Source organism: Drosophila montana, unplaced genomic scaffold (genome assembly GCF_035044405.1).
Source record: "Drosophila montana isolate Dmon_TW-CO22-7 unplaced genomic scaffold, ASM3504440v1 contig_2581_1, whole genome shotgun sequence".
NCBI lineage: Eukaryota > Metazoa > Arthropoda > Insecta > Diptera > Drosophilidae > Drosophila > Drosophila montana.
In genome coordinates this window covers 938,569-951,550 of record NW_026997444.1, presented here as the reverse complement: position 1 = coordinate 951,550, position 12,982 = coordinate 938,569, and the positions used below count along the sequence as shown (strand labels likewise).

General features: G+C 41.8%; 3 protein-coding genes across 3 annotated transcripts; 2 read left to right on the top strand and 1 right to left on the bottom strand.

The window, feature by feature from the left end:
- Positions 1-857: 857 nt before the first annotated feature.
- On the top strand, positions 858-4,992 carry vri (vrille). Its single transcript, XM_064683017.1, has 3 exons — positions 858-1,558; positions 2,709-3,002; positions 3,066-4,992. The coding sequence occupies exons 1-3, from the start codon at positions 1,333-1,335 to the stop codon at positions 4,925-4,927; spliced, it is 2,382 nt and encodes a 793-aa protein (XP_064539087.1). The 5' UTR covers positions 858-1,332; the 3' UTR covers positions 4,928-4,992.
- Positions 4,993-6,456: 1,464 nt separating this feature from the next.
- On the top strand, positions 6,457-7,454 carry LOC135428867 (thioredoxin domain-containing protein 5). Its single transcript, XM_064682988.1, has one exon. It carries the CDS (start codon positions 6,508-6,510, stop codon positions 7,375-7,377), a length of 870 nt encoding a protein of 289 aa, XP_064539058.1. The 5' UTR covers positions 6,457-6,507; the 3' UTR covers positions 7,378-7,454.
- Positions 7,455-9,138: 1,684 nt separating this feature from the next.
- Positions 9,139-11,454, bottom strand: LOC135428857 (carbohydrate sulfotransferase 11). The gene is made up of 2 exons (XM_064682978.1): positions 10,848-11,454; positions 9,139-10,378 (listed from the first exon to the last, which is right to left on the bottom strand). The coding sequence occupies exons 1-2, from the start codon at positions 11,362-11,364 to the stop codon at positions 9,573-9,575; spliced, it is 1,323 nt and encodes a 440-aa protein (XP_064539048.1). The 5' UTR covers positions 11,365-11,454; the 3' UTR covers positions 9,139-9,572.
- Positions 11,455-12,982: the final 1,528 nt, after the last annotated feature.

Here is a 12,982-nt window from a genome sequence, read left to right as displayed (position 1 = left end):
CTCAAACTCATTCCCAAGGGTCCTTTATAAAAGTTCATTTGAGACTGGTTTCCGCTTTACAATTTTAATGAATCAGAGATCTGGATCAAACGCGGCAAGATGCTTTGTATTTTGTTTCCAAGATATCTTCATCGAACTCAGCACTTACGAGGTTCATTCTATCACATGGCTGCAAATGTTTACAAAAAAGACAGATATTGTATCTACGATTGTTTCACATTTATTGAAAAACACTAAATAACTGATTAACGTTAATTATTAAATTATAAAAGTCATAAGCACTTAAATTAGTTAATCAGTTTAAGCGAATTCAAATCGCCGGACCAGTATCCTTAATCAGGCACCCTTCCAGACAACCTTCCAGTCTTGATTTTCCTTGGGTGTTCTGTATAAGACGCTTGCGTCACCGCAAAGCATTGTGCACATGTTCGCATATGAAAACACATGTATTAATACATACAAGCGTACACATGCATATGTACATATACATATGTAAGTGCGGTGTGCCCAGCGTAATGCATCGCAATATCCTAATAAAACACCTTCTGCCCTTATCAGTGCCATTGTCACTTACCTCACCGCTGATAGCCAACAGACGGCACACGGCGCAGTCACGTTCTAGTTTTCAAATGTACAGCTCGTAAAGATTTCTGTTTGCCGCTGATTACTCAACCATGGAACGTACAGCAATGTGATCGGTTGCAACTCGCAGCGCGCAACGCGCAACAGGCAGGCAGCGTCCACAAGAGTATAATCGGATTCCAACCCGTTAAATTTCACTTTTACCAATGCCCCACAGTTCTGGTTCTTACTTCCAACATGTTGGCATATGTTCGATGTTCGAAAGCAGTCGCGTGTCGCTGCTGCGTGCAGTGGCAACGTGACCGGGCTCCGATTGGACTGCGGCTGCCGAGTGAAATGCTTTTACAAATTCAATTGCGATTCAGCATTCGTTCGAAGCGGTTGTAGATGCGCTTGCGACCCGCGATATACATATTGTGAATGAAGTGCAATCCACTGCTAGTTACAAAAAATCCCAGACAGTAAAATCTAAACATTCGACAACCGTTACAAGTGTTTGGGCCATGCAAAAAATAAAAATAATAAAAAAAAAACACTGTATCTTCATTTAAAGTGCATTAAGATATAAAAACTTTTGAGGCTCAGAATTCTAATTCTGGTTTTACTATTAAACATTCAAGTGCAAATGCATCAGTGTTTCTCCTGTTTGGCAATCCGATCGAATTGCAAATCTGAATGTGTGTTAAATCGGCAGTGCAACTGCGTAAACAATGCTTGGATAATTAAATGTGATTTGGCACTCAAAACATTATGTCGATAGAAAGCCCGTTGGAGCGTAAAGTGAACTTTTTTCAAGAGACTGGAACAACTAAAAGTTTGTTTATACTCAAAAACAATAACATCGTGAAGAACAAAAATTGTACCGATAAACTGTACAGCAACACAAAACATAATAACAAAATCAACAGCAACAGCTTCAACAACATTCTACATACGCAGTGCACTACTGTATCAGCAACAAATATTAAAGCTAGATGTAAGTGCAACAATAACAACAACATCTAGAATTTCTGATTGTAAATTTAAAACGCAAAACAAAACTCATGAAAAGTAGAATGACACAGAGAGAAAGAGAGAGTGAGAGAGCGCAGCAGCAGCGCGCTTAGTCATGTTGTTTTTGTGAATTTCGACACAGGCAGCGGGGCAGCGATTGCAGCGAAGTGTCGTCGTCGTCGTCTGTTGCTTTTATTTGTACCAATGTGGCTGCTGTCGGCGTAGGAGTCGTAGGGGTTGCCGGCGGCTACGACGTTGGCAGCGTCTGGCTGCTGACGTGAGTAGCCAGTTTATAGAAACGATTATAAATGTATGTGTGCGTATGGGTGTGTGTGTGTGCGCGTGTGTGTGTAGCACGTTGAACTGCAAATGCCAATTTGATGGTCACGGTGAGGGTGAGGTGACAACAACAACAACAACAACAGTAACACACAAAACAGAATACCGACCAATCCGTGTGATTTCTTGTTTACGTTGCCATTTTCGTTTGCATGTGTGTGTGTGTGTGTATCGATGTGCATGCGAGTGTATACGTGTACTTGTGTTGTGTGTTCTTTGTGCTGGTGCTGTCGTCTAATTCTCTGATTCTTGCATCATTTGCCGTAATCATTGTGTAAATGGATGGCTGCAATAAAAATGAAAGCTCGTGTGCATACAACACACGTATGTACATACATACATACACAATACGTATATGTATTGTCATTCATGCAATTGTTAGCTTGTATGCATGTAAAAAATTATAATATTGTAAGGACAAGACAAGGCCAAGGACCAGATAAACAGGGACCGTCTAGGCATACACTTATATATATATGTACGTGTGTAGGTATTGTATGTAAAATATGTTATAAATGTTTGTTTGGCCAAACAAGATCTTATAATAAATGGATCCCATAAATGTAATTTGCATAAATACAATATTTAATGCATTTTATATATTATATGTATATACATATGTATGTAGTATATATAATTAACTAATGCTGAGAGCGATAGATAACTGTAAAATTCTGCAGTGGAAATAGCTAGAATCGATCTAAAGTCTACATAAATGGAAGAGAACTTAATTTGATTTAGAGAAATTGAAGAACCAATGGGAACTAAGAGTTGCTTTTGGATTTTCTTTACAGTTAGACATACAGGGCAGACGCTCCAGTTGCAGCTGCAGCAAGAACAAGAGCACTTGAGGGACAGCGTGAGCAGCCAACTAGCGCAGTTGCTACCGCTTAAGCAGGAGCAGGAATTGCGGGTGGTCACGACGCCGACCGCAATGCCCGAGGTGCTCGCCGGGACACCCACACAAAGTCAGAATAAAGCGTCAGCTACCGCGGCATCCGTATCCGTCTCAATGATGAGCAGTGTGCGCCTGGCAACCATTTCGCCCAGTCTGTCTATGAACGGCAGTTCGAACGAAGCCACAAATCGTAAGTATATTCTGAAAATAAACCATTGCGGATAGGTTATCATTTGATTTCTCTCCGCTTCAGTGCATCCCCTGTCCATGTACGGAGGCTCAATAAGCCCACAGTCAAACGATAGTGGAATGTCGGACGGCCACACACACAGCCTGAGCAAGTTCGGGCCGGGCAACGGTTACACGGACAGCCATGGCCACAGTATGATGAGCAAGTCGTCTGGACAGAGCAGCGCCGTTGGTGAGGCACAATCAACCCTGACCGCTGCCCAAAAGGAGCTCTTCTCACAGCGCAAGCAGCGCGAGTTTACGCCCGATAACAAAAAGGACGAGAGCTACTGGGACCGACGGCGGCGCAACAATGAGGCAGCCAAGCGGAGTCGCGAGAAGCGGCGCTACAACGACATGGTCCTGGAGCAGCGTGTTATTGAGCTAACAAAAGAGAATCATGTACTAAAGGCGCAGCTCGACGCGATTCGCGACAAGTTTAATATCTCCGGCGAGAACCTGGTGAGCGTTGAGAAAATTCTCGCTTCTCTGCCAACCAGCGAGCAGGTGCTCAGCAACACCAAGCGGGCCAAGATGAGCAGCAGCAGCAACTCGTGCTCCTCTTCATCCTCGGGCTCTTCCCCCGCCGGAGCCGGCTGCAGCTCACCGATTGCGCACACACACAGCGGCTACATCAGCTCCAATGCACCATTGCTCTCGCCCATCGTGTACGGACCGAGCAGCAATGTTAATTCCGCCAGCGAGTCATTAACATCATCATCGTCATTATCCAACAAGAATGGACAGCATCTAGGGCAGCATGGCCCACCACCACCGCCGCCGCCCCATCCTCAATCTCATCCGCATCCGCATTCGCATCCGTACCACCAGCTGCAGCAGACACCATCCCACCATCAGCAAGTGCAGGACGCTGCCCCCTCTGCAATGGATGGGCACAACAGCCGGCCGCCAAGTAACGCCATTGCCAATCTACATGTGCTCCAACAAGCGCTGCACCGCAACGTCAGGCCCCAGGATCTGGACAGCCTGCGCAAGGTCGTGGCTGTTGGAGCGCTCTACAACGCGGCGACAGTGAGCGCGGTGTCGCCAGCCGGCGCTACGATATATACACCTGCAGCAGTGAATGCAAATGCAAATGCAAATGCAAGTTCACCCACATCCGCCTATGTTGCCATCAGCAAGGATCAGCTGGAAGCTAGCTACTTACACGGCCAAAGCATGGAGGGTGCCGTCAGCAGCAGTGCGGTGGATACAGTGAGCAGCACCTGCTCCGCGGTCGTCAGCTCGGCAGCGGCCAGCGTGCTGAATTTGTCAAGACGCGCCTGTTCGCCCAGCTACGATCACATGTTGTCCTCGACCACATGCCTGACGTCGTCCCATCACTCATCTACGTCCTCGGCGTTATCTTCGTCCGCCTGCTCGTCGGGGGCCGTTTCCGGCGACGATGAGCAGGAGCACGACGTCTCAGACGGGCCTGCTCGCTCGCAGGACTCGCATGCGCTGGCGTGCTTGCAGCGCAGCAGTCCACCACATGGCAGTGGCAGCGGCAGCGGCGGCGCCATCGAAGCCAACAACTGTCTGCCGCTCAAGCTGCGCCACAAGTCGCATCTGGGCGATAAGGATGCGGCCGCAACGGCGCTGCTTTCGCTGCAGCACATCAAGCAGGAGCCCAACTGCAGTCGCTCCTCACCGCCCGCGTGGAACGACGGCGGCGACAACTCCAGTGACGAGCGCGACTCGGGCATTTCCATTGCCAGCGCCGAGTGGACGGCACAGTTCCAGCGCAAGCTTCTGGCTCCCAAAGAAGCCGTCGTGTCCGTAGCTGTCGTCGCCAACGTGGATCGCGATCAAATGCTCAAAAGCCAGTTGGAGCGACTCGAGTCCGAGGTTGCCAGCATTAAGAGCATGATGATCCTTGCCGATTAGTTCGTCCACTTGGCACAGTAATGGGTAGCAGAGGGGGGGGGAGAGGAGAGAGAGTGAAGAGACAGACAAAAGATGTAAAGGCGAAAATTTGTTTTCATATATTTTGATTTGACTTATAGACGGATCCTCCACTGTACTGGAAACATCCTTTAAAAAAAAATCTATAACTCTATGTTTTAAAATTTGCCATTTGGTATTTCTGTGTAGAGTTTTTCATAATTGTCATGTCCAACAAATATTGATATGCGATAAACTATTTATATAGATCTCGTTAAATTAGGAGCTGAAATAATTAGGGGAAACCCCATTTGGCCTTTCCTTCTTTTGATTGTCATGTAATATATATTAACATTACTCATTGTTGTTCTCTATCTACATATTTATATACATATATACCATATACTTTAAAAGAAAACAATCCTAAGTATTTACTGTTGTACATTAATGCATATTACACGCTTACCCTATAAGTAGTACTAAATAATAATAACAATATGTACGCAACTATTTTTCATCTATATTGTCCATTTTAAATCTGCTGTGTAAAAATATTCTTAAATTATCACTGTACATAAGCATTGCAATATACGTAGGCAGACTAAATAAATAGTATAATAGTAATAAGTTAGAGACGTATAAAGTTAAATGCAAGCTAAGCTTATTTATTATCATATCACAGAGCAAATACTATAAACAATTAGTTAAAATAAGAAATTAAACCATTACCAATTTCTACAAGGCGTCCAATTGTAATTCCTCTTTACGCGGGTTGTCTAGAAGTTTTTGAAAATAAGTGTTTTATTATTCGCAATTTCAATTCAGTCTCATTCGAGATCAATGATTGAATTTTAAACAATATACATAAAATACCTGCATATATCGATGTTTAAAGTATTTGGAATTTATAGTGTATGTACGGATCTATTGGCATTGTGTTGCTTTTTGCAATTGGCAAACTGTGTGTAAAGGCTTAAGAAACGTTGCCGAGAGGGCAACACTTAGTTAATATATATAAGTTTTATTACCTATAATGTATATCCTAATAATTATTTATATTTACCGCAAGTAACCCTACTCGTTTGTAAAGATATATATGTATATATATATCGTCTGTCTATATGATTGTCACACCTTGCATAATATTCAGTGTGACATTCCATAAATAAACTTTTAAAAACATGCATAGCGATTACACGTATTCAATATTGATCTATGAAAATAAAACAATTTATATTGACTAAATATAAAATCACGTCTTTTTCCATATAACTTAGAGATCGCACAGATCGGCGGAAATTCAGCTAAAATTGCCGACTGAAGAAGAACTTCTTTACAAAACATAACACAACAATCTTTTTTCTTATTGGGATATCACGGAAACTGTGAAAAGGGAAAAAACTGGCAGCAAAAAAATACAATTTCTTGAATTATTTTGTTGTTCCTTGGATTATTCTTGTGAAATATAAAATAATCAATAATAGTTTTAACTGGTTTAATCGCACCTGTAAAGCAATTTGACGTACATACATTTACTCACCTTTGATATAGTTGTAAAAGAATGTTTGTCAAATTTTGAAATAATGCTAGGCAAAACTTTACTCGTTTTTCTGGCATCCTTCATCGTGCAAGCCAAATTACCAATGGCCAAATCGAAATCGATCCTGTCGCTCAATCCGGCGAGTTTTGAAAGCGCCACAAAGAGCCGGATTTTTTTAGTTGAGTTTTACGTGCCGGAATGTCCGAGCTGTTCACGTTTGTACCTCGTGTTGACTACCCTGGTTGTTATCGTAGAGGACAGGTCCATTAACGATATCGCAATCGGTGCGATTGACTGTCGAAAGCATGAAAAGTTCTGTATCTCGAAAAATGTAACCAGCTATCCAAGTTTGGCGCTATTCGAAAAGGGCGGCTCGCAGCACGAACTCTTCAACGGACCCGTTGACCTTTACACCTTGATCAAGTTGCTAAGGTTGCAAAATATTCCTGTGGATCGTGAATACAGAGCCGAGACGATTTGCGTGCCCGGCTCTGTTTTCAAACTGAGCTCTGATACCTTCCATGCGACAATTGCCAACGGCATATATTTTATCAAATTTTTCTCATCCACCTGCCACTACTGCACCGCCTTGGCGCCTGTTTGGACAGAACTGGCCCAGGGGATGACAGACAACACTTTGTGCATTGCTGAGTACGATTGCGAATCGGAGAGGTCCATCTGCAATGAACTAAACATCAAAAGTGTGCCGACCATGCTTTGGTTCCAAAACGGTCGAGTTGTCCAAAAGTTCAAAGGAGGACGCGACATCGATAACCTACGCACGTTCGTCGGGCAGATGCTCAATGGCACCTATAAGGCGGCGGCGGCGGCGGCTCTGGCAACAGTCACAATTGACAAGGCCAATACCCTAATGTGTACTTTCGTAGTTTTTGCTTACATTTACATAACATAGGGGTATTACCCATAAATTGTCTCTGTCTCTATCCAAGCACTAACAGCAGTAAAGGTTAATGTGAAAGCAAGAGAAAATTAATGCTTTATACTAAACATACGGACAGGTATACCCTTCTTTTACCCTTCTAGAAGGTATTCGATTTTTTCATCGAATTATCATATCAAGATATCTTGATTATTACTTTCACTATAATTGTCATATACATATATGCAAAATCATATCAACATCAGACTTTTATATGAAATGTTCTTGTTTGGCAAAATATTCTGCTTTCAATGATATTTTTCTCAAGCTCAGCCATTTCGAACTTCACTATTCTGATACAATCTGCAAAACCGTAGGACAAATGTCTACAAGGATATTAAATCCTCGGCGTGCCAAGATATCCTTAGCCTCTTGGCTCTTTATTCGTTAGACTTTAAATATGTTCTCAGCTAGAAGTGGAGTTCAGAATAGCTTAACGGCAAATCATCTATTAAATCATTATTTTGCTTAATCTTCTAAACTTGTCTAAACTCTCAGCTGACTAGCAAATGTCTACACAAGGTTATTAAGTCTTTTAAGTTCCAAAGATATCCTCCCTAACTCGGTTTTAATCATTTTGTTCGTTGCTGTTTTATGGTGATTTTATACCCGGAACCCATCGAAAATGAGTAAAATGGATATAACGGTTATCTACAAATGAATATAACAATTACTTGTCAAGTTGATCTGTTCGCATGTATGAATACATCGGTCTCAGAGTCAATAAAAACTATATAATTCATGCTTTAAACGTGGATCCAACTAAACCAGCCAAATCTCTTAGGCTTTAAGAGCTAGACACACCAAAATTTGTACAAAATTGCAAAACAAGTAAATAGTTTCTCGCTTCTCACAAATTTAATTAAAAAAATTTTTAAAAAAAATTCCTACTACTAGTCGGATACTTTAGTCCCCCTCCTAGAGCACTTTTACCTGTTTTAAATAATAGAGATAGAATAGGAATTTATTGAGAGTCAGCTAGAATGTGTTTTTTTTTTAATATTCTGCACAAAAATAGACACCAAACTAATTTTATACAAGAATAAAATATGAATAGTTATTTCCACAAATTTGCCAAACATATTTTGAACAATCAAAAAGCGCGTCAAAACTTTCTTAAGTACACTTAAAAAAATTTAAATATTTTTGTAAATGCCAAAAAAAATAAAATAAAAACTTTCTTATATTATTATTATTATTATTTTCAAAACATTTATGTGCTATTTATTAATAAAGACTTTTATTTTGTTGCCAGCAAAAAAAAGTTGAATAATATCGTTTAACTGTAATTAAAGTTTGTTCCTCAATTTAGGTATGATTTATATGGAATACAATCTAAGATAAGTAAAGGTTTTTTTTATATATATATGTACGTATAATATTCACTTATATATATATATATATACATGTGTATACGTTAAGTTTAAACATCACATGAATAGTTTACATTATATTTCTGTAAATATTTGCAGATTTGTTTTCGCTAACTCGATCTTTGCCTTGACATCCCCCAAAATTGTGTTTCTTACTTTACTTTACTTTTTCTTTTCTTTTTACTTTTGCTTTCGTTAGAATAGGAAAAGGCCCATCCACAGTCCACAAAAGGTAAAAACATTGATGAAGACCTGTTCATAAAGTGCAGCTGACATACATAGGTACATGTGACATATATATGTCAGGTGCATATGTTAAGTATGTATGGCATCTTAAGGTTAGAGTTATAGAGAATGCGTCGAAGGTGTAAATATGTTTATTGTAAATATTTATGTATATATATATGTGTTTTTTTTTTATATTTAAAATTGTTCGTTTCTAAGGTTCGGTGTGCAAGGAAAATAATATGCATGTAATTTTTTGTTTGGTTTGTTTTTTTTTTTTTGTACTAACTAAGAAGACAGCCAGCATTGCGCCTAAAAAGGGGCCTGACCCTAGAGCTGCTGTATAGTATATTTAAGTTTAGGATTTAAAATGACTGCTCAAAAAATGCATAAAAATAAGTCATTTTATCGACATTTGGTTGGCGTGATTTTGGAAAACTTTGATTTGGCCTTACGCATTTGGTGGATTAGGTTAAATTTTTGTAGATTCGGTTGGGTTTCAGTTGTCTTTTCGTGATCTTTCCATGCATGTGAGAGAGGTACACACAAATAAGATTGTTTTATTTAGCTTCAGTCGGGCCCAGCAGTAAGAGTTCTCAAATATGAGGATGCCGGCGTTGTGCCAAGAGTTTCAGTCCCCGTCCCAGTGCCAGTCCCAGTTCGTCTTCTTCTTTCATGCCTGGCTGTCGTTGTCGTAGTACTTGGATCCATGCTCCAGGAATGCACCATGTTGTAGTACTTTAGATAGTCATAGTCAAACAGTTCGAAGTCAATACGATAAATCTTGAGCAATTGGTCCAATGTTGACCGGTCGAGATCGGCAAAGTAGCGCTCCACCAGCTCCGCCGACTTGACGCCGTTCCGCGCCTGATTCGCAATCTTGCGCAGCTTGCGTCGCGGCAGCTTGCCCAGCAGCAGCGACTCGAGACCCGCCTGCCTTATGATGAACTCCGAGTCCCGCTGGAATGTTTCCGTTTTGCCAATAATGCTGAAATTGACGCTGCAAGGTGTGCAGAAGCTGTACACCGGTGCCCAGTGCTCGTCAAATCGATTGCCCGTCGCGTGCTCCTGGATGAGAAAGCGCACAAACTCCTCGAAGGTGGGACCGCAACGAGGATAGGCGCCGCTCGCGCTGCGGCGGCGAAATCGATGGACGACCTTGGTGCCCAGCGCCTTGTAGAAGCTATTGCGATTGCCCTCCAGCTTGTTGCGATACGCGCTCAGAATACGCTCGAAGGGATCGCGCACAAACAGAAAGGACAACGCGCTGGGCAACAGTTCCAGCAGCTCGGCCAGACCCGGACGGGGGAAACGCTGTCGGGCCAGCTCCAGCGGCTGTACTTCCGTTCGCTGCAGATATTTCAGATCGTAGCCGGCTAACGGGATAATAGAGAAATACTTTCATATAGTAACTATATGTCAAATTTGCCTCTAGCTCTTAAAACCTAAGGGATCGATTTGAAATGGGCTTACTAGGATGCCTCACGTGCAAAATTTCAATTTTCAATTTCTCTAGTTCTTATACTTAGGTTCTGAGATACGGACGGACAGACGGACGGACAGTCAGGCGAACTCGTCTATTCATATTGATCAAGAATATATATAGACTTAATGGGATCGGAAATGCTTCCTTCCGCCTGTTCAAACATTTGTACAAAGCCAAGCCACCTTGTGACCCATTGTCAATGGGTTCACGGCATAAAAGGTAAGCTAGACTGTTTTCAATATAATCCGAATGATCTTACTAAAATGGAGTTCTAATTGGAGTTCTTTCGCTTAAGGAAGAGATTCAGAAGGTCGCCCATGTAAACTCAGCTTTTGGTTGGACTTGTTTCCCTTACTCACCCAGTATGTTGAAGTAGTACAACCAGGTGCTGCTGGCCGCCTTGAAGACATTGCACCACACCAGATTGTTGTGGCCGGGCGAGATGAAGAACTCCCATGGATTTGGCGGATACTTGTCCTGCAGCTTGTACCGCCCGCACACGGTCGCCAAATGCTCGCGGCGCAGCTTTAAGTCCCGCTCGGTGCGGCTATGCAGTTCCTCCGAGTACTCGTAGGCCGGATTTAATGTACTCGTTGAGGCGGCCGTTGTCTCTTTCGTTATGGTAGAGCTCCCATTTGCCACACCTGGTCGGATACGTTGGAGAGCCCGTTGGCGTTGCAGTTGCTTGAGCTTAAGCTTCGACGGTTCGGCGTATTCCGCTGCCTCGAAACCCGTGGTCGTGGTACGTTCCCGATGCTCAAAGGCATTAAGCGATTCCCGGAACAGAAAGGCAAAATAGAAGACGCCCACCAAGACAAAGGTGCCTATTTTCAGGTACGTGTGTAGGCGTCGTCCAGATGGCAAACGAATGTGCATTTTGAGAGGAGCTGGATCCTTCTTGTCCTACCCACTTTACAGCGCCGGCATGTTATAGGCCTGTAGATTGTCTCTGGTTGTGAAAATAATCTATACTATTTATACTTGCAACAATTAGTATAATACTAATTATAAATTTTAAGAAAAAGCTTGGGCTTGGAACGTTACACAAAAAGTCGGACATTATTCCTGAGTGTCAACAATTGGTTTTGTTTTGATAGGAATTATGTTCGTCCTCAGTTGAGTGACCTCCATGCCCAACCTTCAAAGCATATTTTACTTCACACTATATAAGTACTTAGTTTTTTAGTTTTAACGTTTTTAAGGGGAGGGTCCTACAAGTCACGCTCTTTAATTATGCTTCGAACCCTTTAAAAATGAGTTAAAAGTGTATAATGTTTTTGTGCAAATGTGTGTAACAGGTGGAAGCACGCATATCCGGCTCAATAAAGTATATATAATCTTGATAAGCAGAGTCGTTCTAGCCTTGTCCGTCTGTCTGTCCGCAAAGATCTCTGAACCTATAGGAGCTACAGACTTGAAATTTTGAACATAGATCCTCCTAGTGCCCCGTTTCCAAGCAATCCATAAGTCCATATCGAAAATCCATTTCGAAATTCAGTTTTTCGAGCAAATCTCTTATGTTTTAGGAGGTAGAGTCATCAAATTGCCAGCCCCTCGCCTACACAACATAGCTATAAAACAAATACATACATATATAAACCAATTTGATCTGCCCACCAATTAAAGTCTTAATTTTAATGTAATTGTCTTTTTGCGAATATTCGAATATTCTATCGTAGAAGCTGATTTCCGATTTTCGATTTCATCAAGATTGGTTAAAAAACACAAAAGTTATTCAAGAAAACGGGGGCTTTTATTGGACACGTGTTTGCGGCAATAAGCAAGAATTTCTGTATACATGTACACACACACACACACACACACACATTATTGCGCGTCTTTAATGAATGCTTTAACTGTATTGTTTTGTGTGCTGTGTGTGTATGTGTGTATGTGCTGCTATCTTAATACGTTTTTTTTTTTTTTTGCGGAGTAAGCGGAATGTTGGAATGGCTGTCAAGTAGAGGCGCTGGCAAGTGGCGCTGTCTGTGACGGGTTCGAGTCTTAGTTTATTTTTATTTATTTTTTTATTACTGCTAAAGGTGCATTTGGTGTGGGCAAAAGAAGGTTCTGGGTATTCCCAGGTGGAGAGCACCCTTATTAGTTTTTCACTGCACATTGTATGAAACTGTCAACGACTTTTCGCACTTTATTTATTTATGAAAATTGATTTTTCCATTTCTTTATTATTATATTTTGGGTATGCACATATTTTACATACATATGTAGGTGTAAATTTTGACCAACTGTGAGACTCTGTGAGTATACAGCACTTTCTGCCTAAGGCCCCACCTTGGGTTATTAGCTACTGCACTTTCTATAGGTCTGCCTGACCACTTTGTCGTCAGCTCCAAACGGCGACTCACACTCAACTGTCGGCTGCTCTTTGCTGGCCGCCTGTCATACTCCTAAGCAAATCCTCTATTCCCTGTGTGTTCTGCGCAAGCGCTGGGAGCGCAATTGCGCTGACATTAACATTACATAGAACATACTT

What these genes read in the sequence shown, in the direction of transcription:
- vri (XM_064683017.1), top strand. Translation starts at nt 1,333, where the DNA reads ATGTCGATAGAAAGCCCGTTGGAGCGTAAAGTGAACTTTTTTCAAGAG. An exon ending in AACAAATATTAAAGCTAGAT is followed by an intron (nt 1,559 to 2,708) that starts GTAAGTGCAACA and finishes TTTTCTTTACAG; the next exon opens with TTAGACATACAGGGCAGACG. An exon ending in TTCGAACGAAGCCACAAATC is followed by an intron (nt 3,003 to 3,065) that starts GTAAGTATATTC and finishes TCTCCGCTTCAG; the next exon opens with TGCATCCCCTGTCCATGTAC.
- LOC135428867 (XM_064682988.1), top strand. Translation starts at nt 6,508, where the DNA reads ATGCTAGGCAAAACTTTACTCGTTTTTCTGGCATCCTTCATCGTGCAA.
- LOC135428857 (XM_064682978.1), bottom strand. Translation starts at nt 11,364, where the DNA reads ATGCACATTCGTTTGCCATCTGGACGACGCCTACACACGTACCTGAAA. An exon ending in GTACTACTTCAACATACTGG is followed by an intron (nt 10,379 to 10,847) that starts GTGAGTAAGGGA and finishes TTATCCCGTTAG; the next exon opens with CCGGCTACGATCTGAAATAT.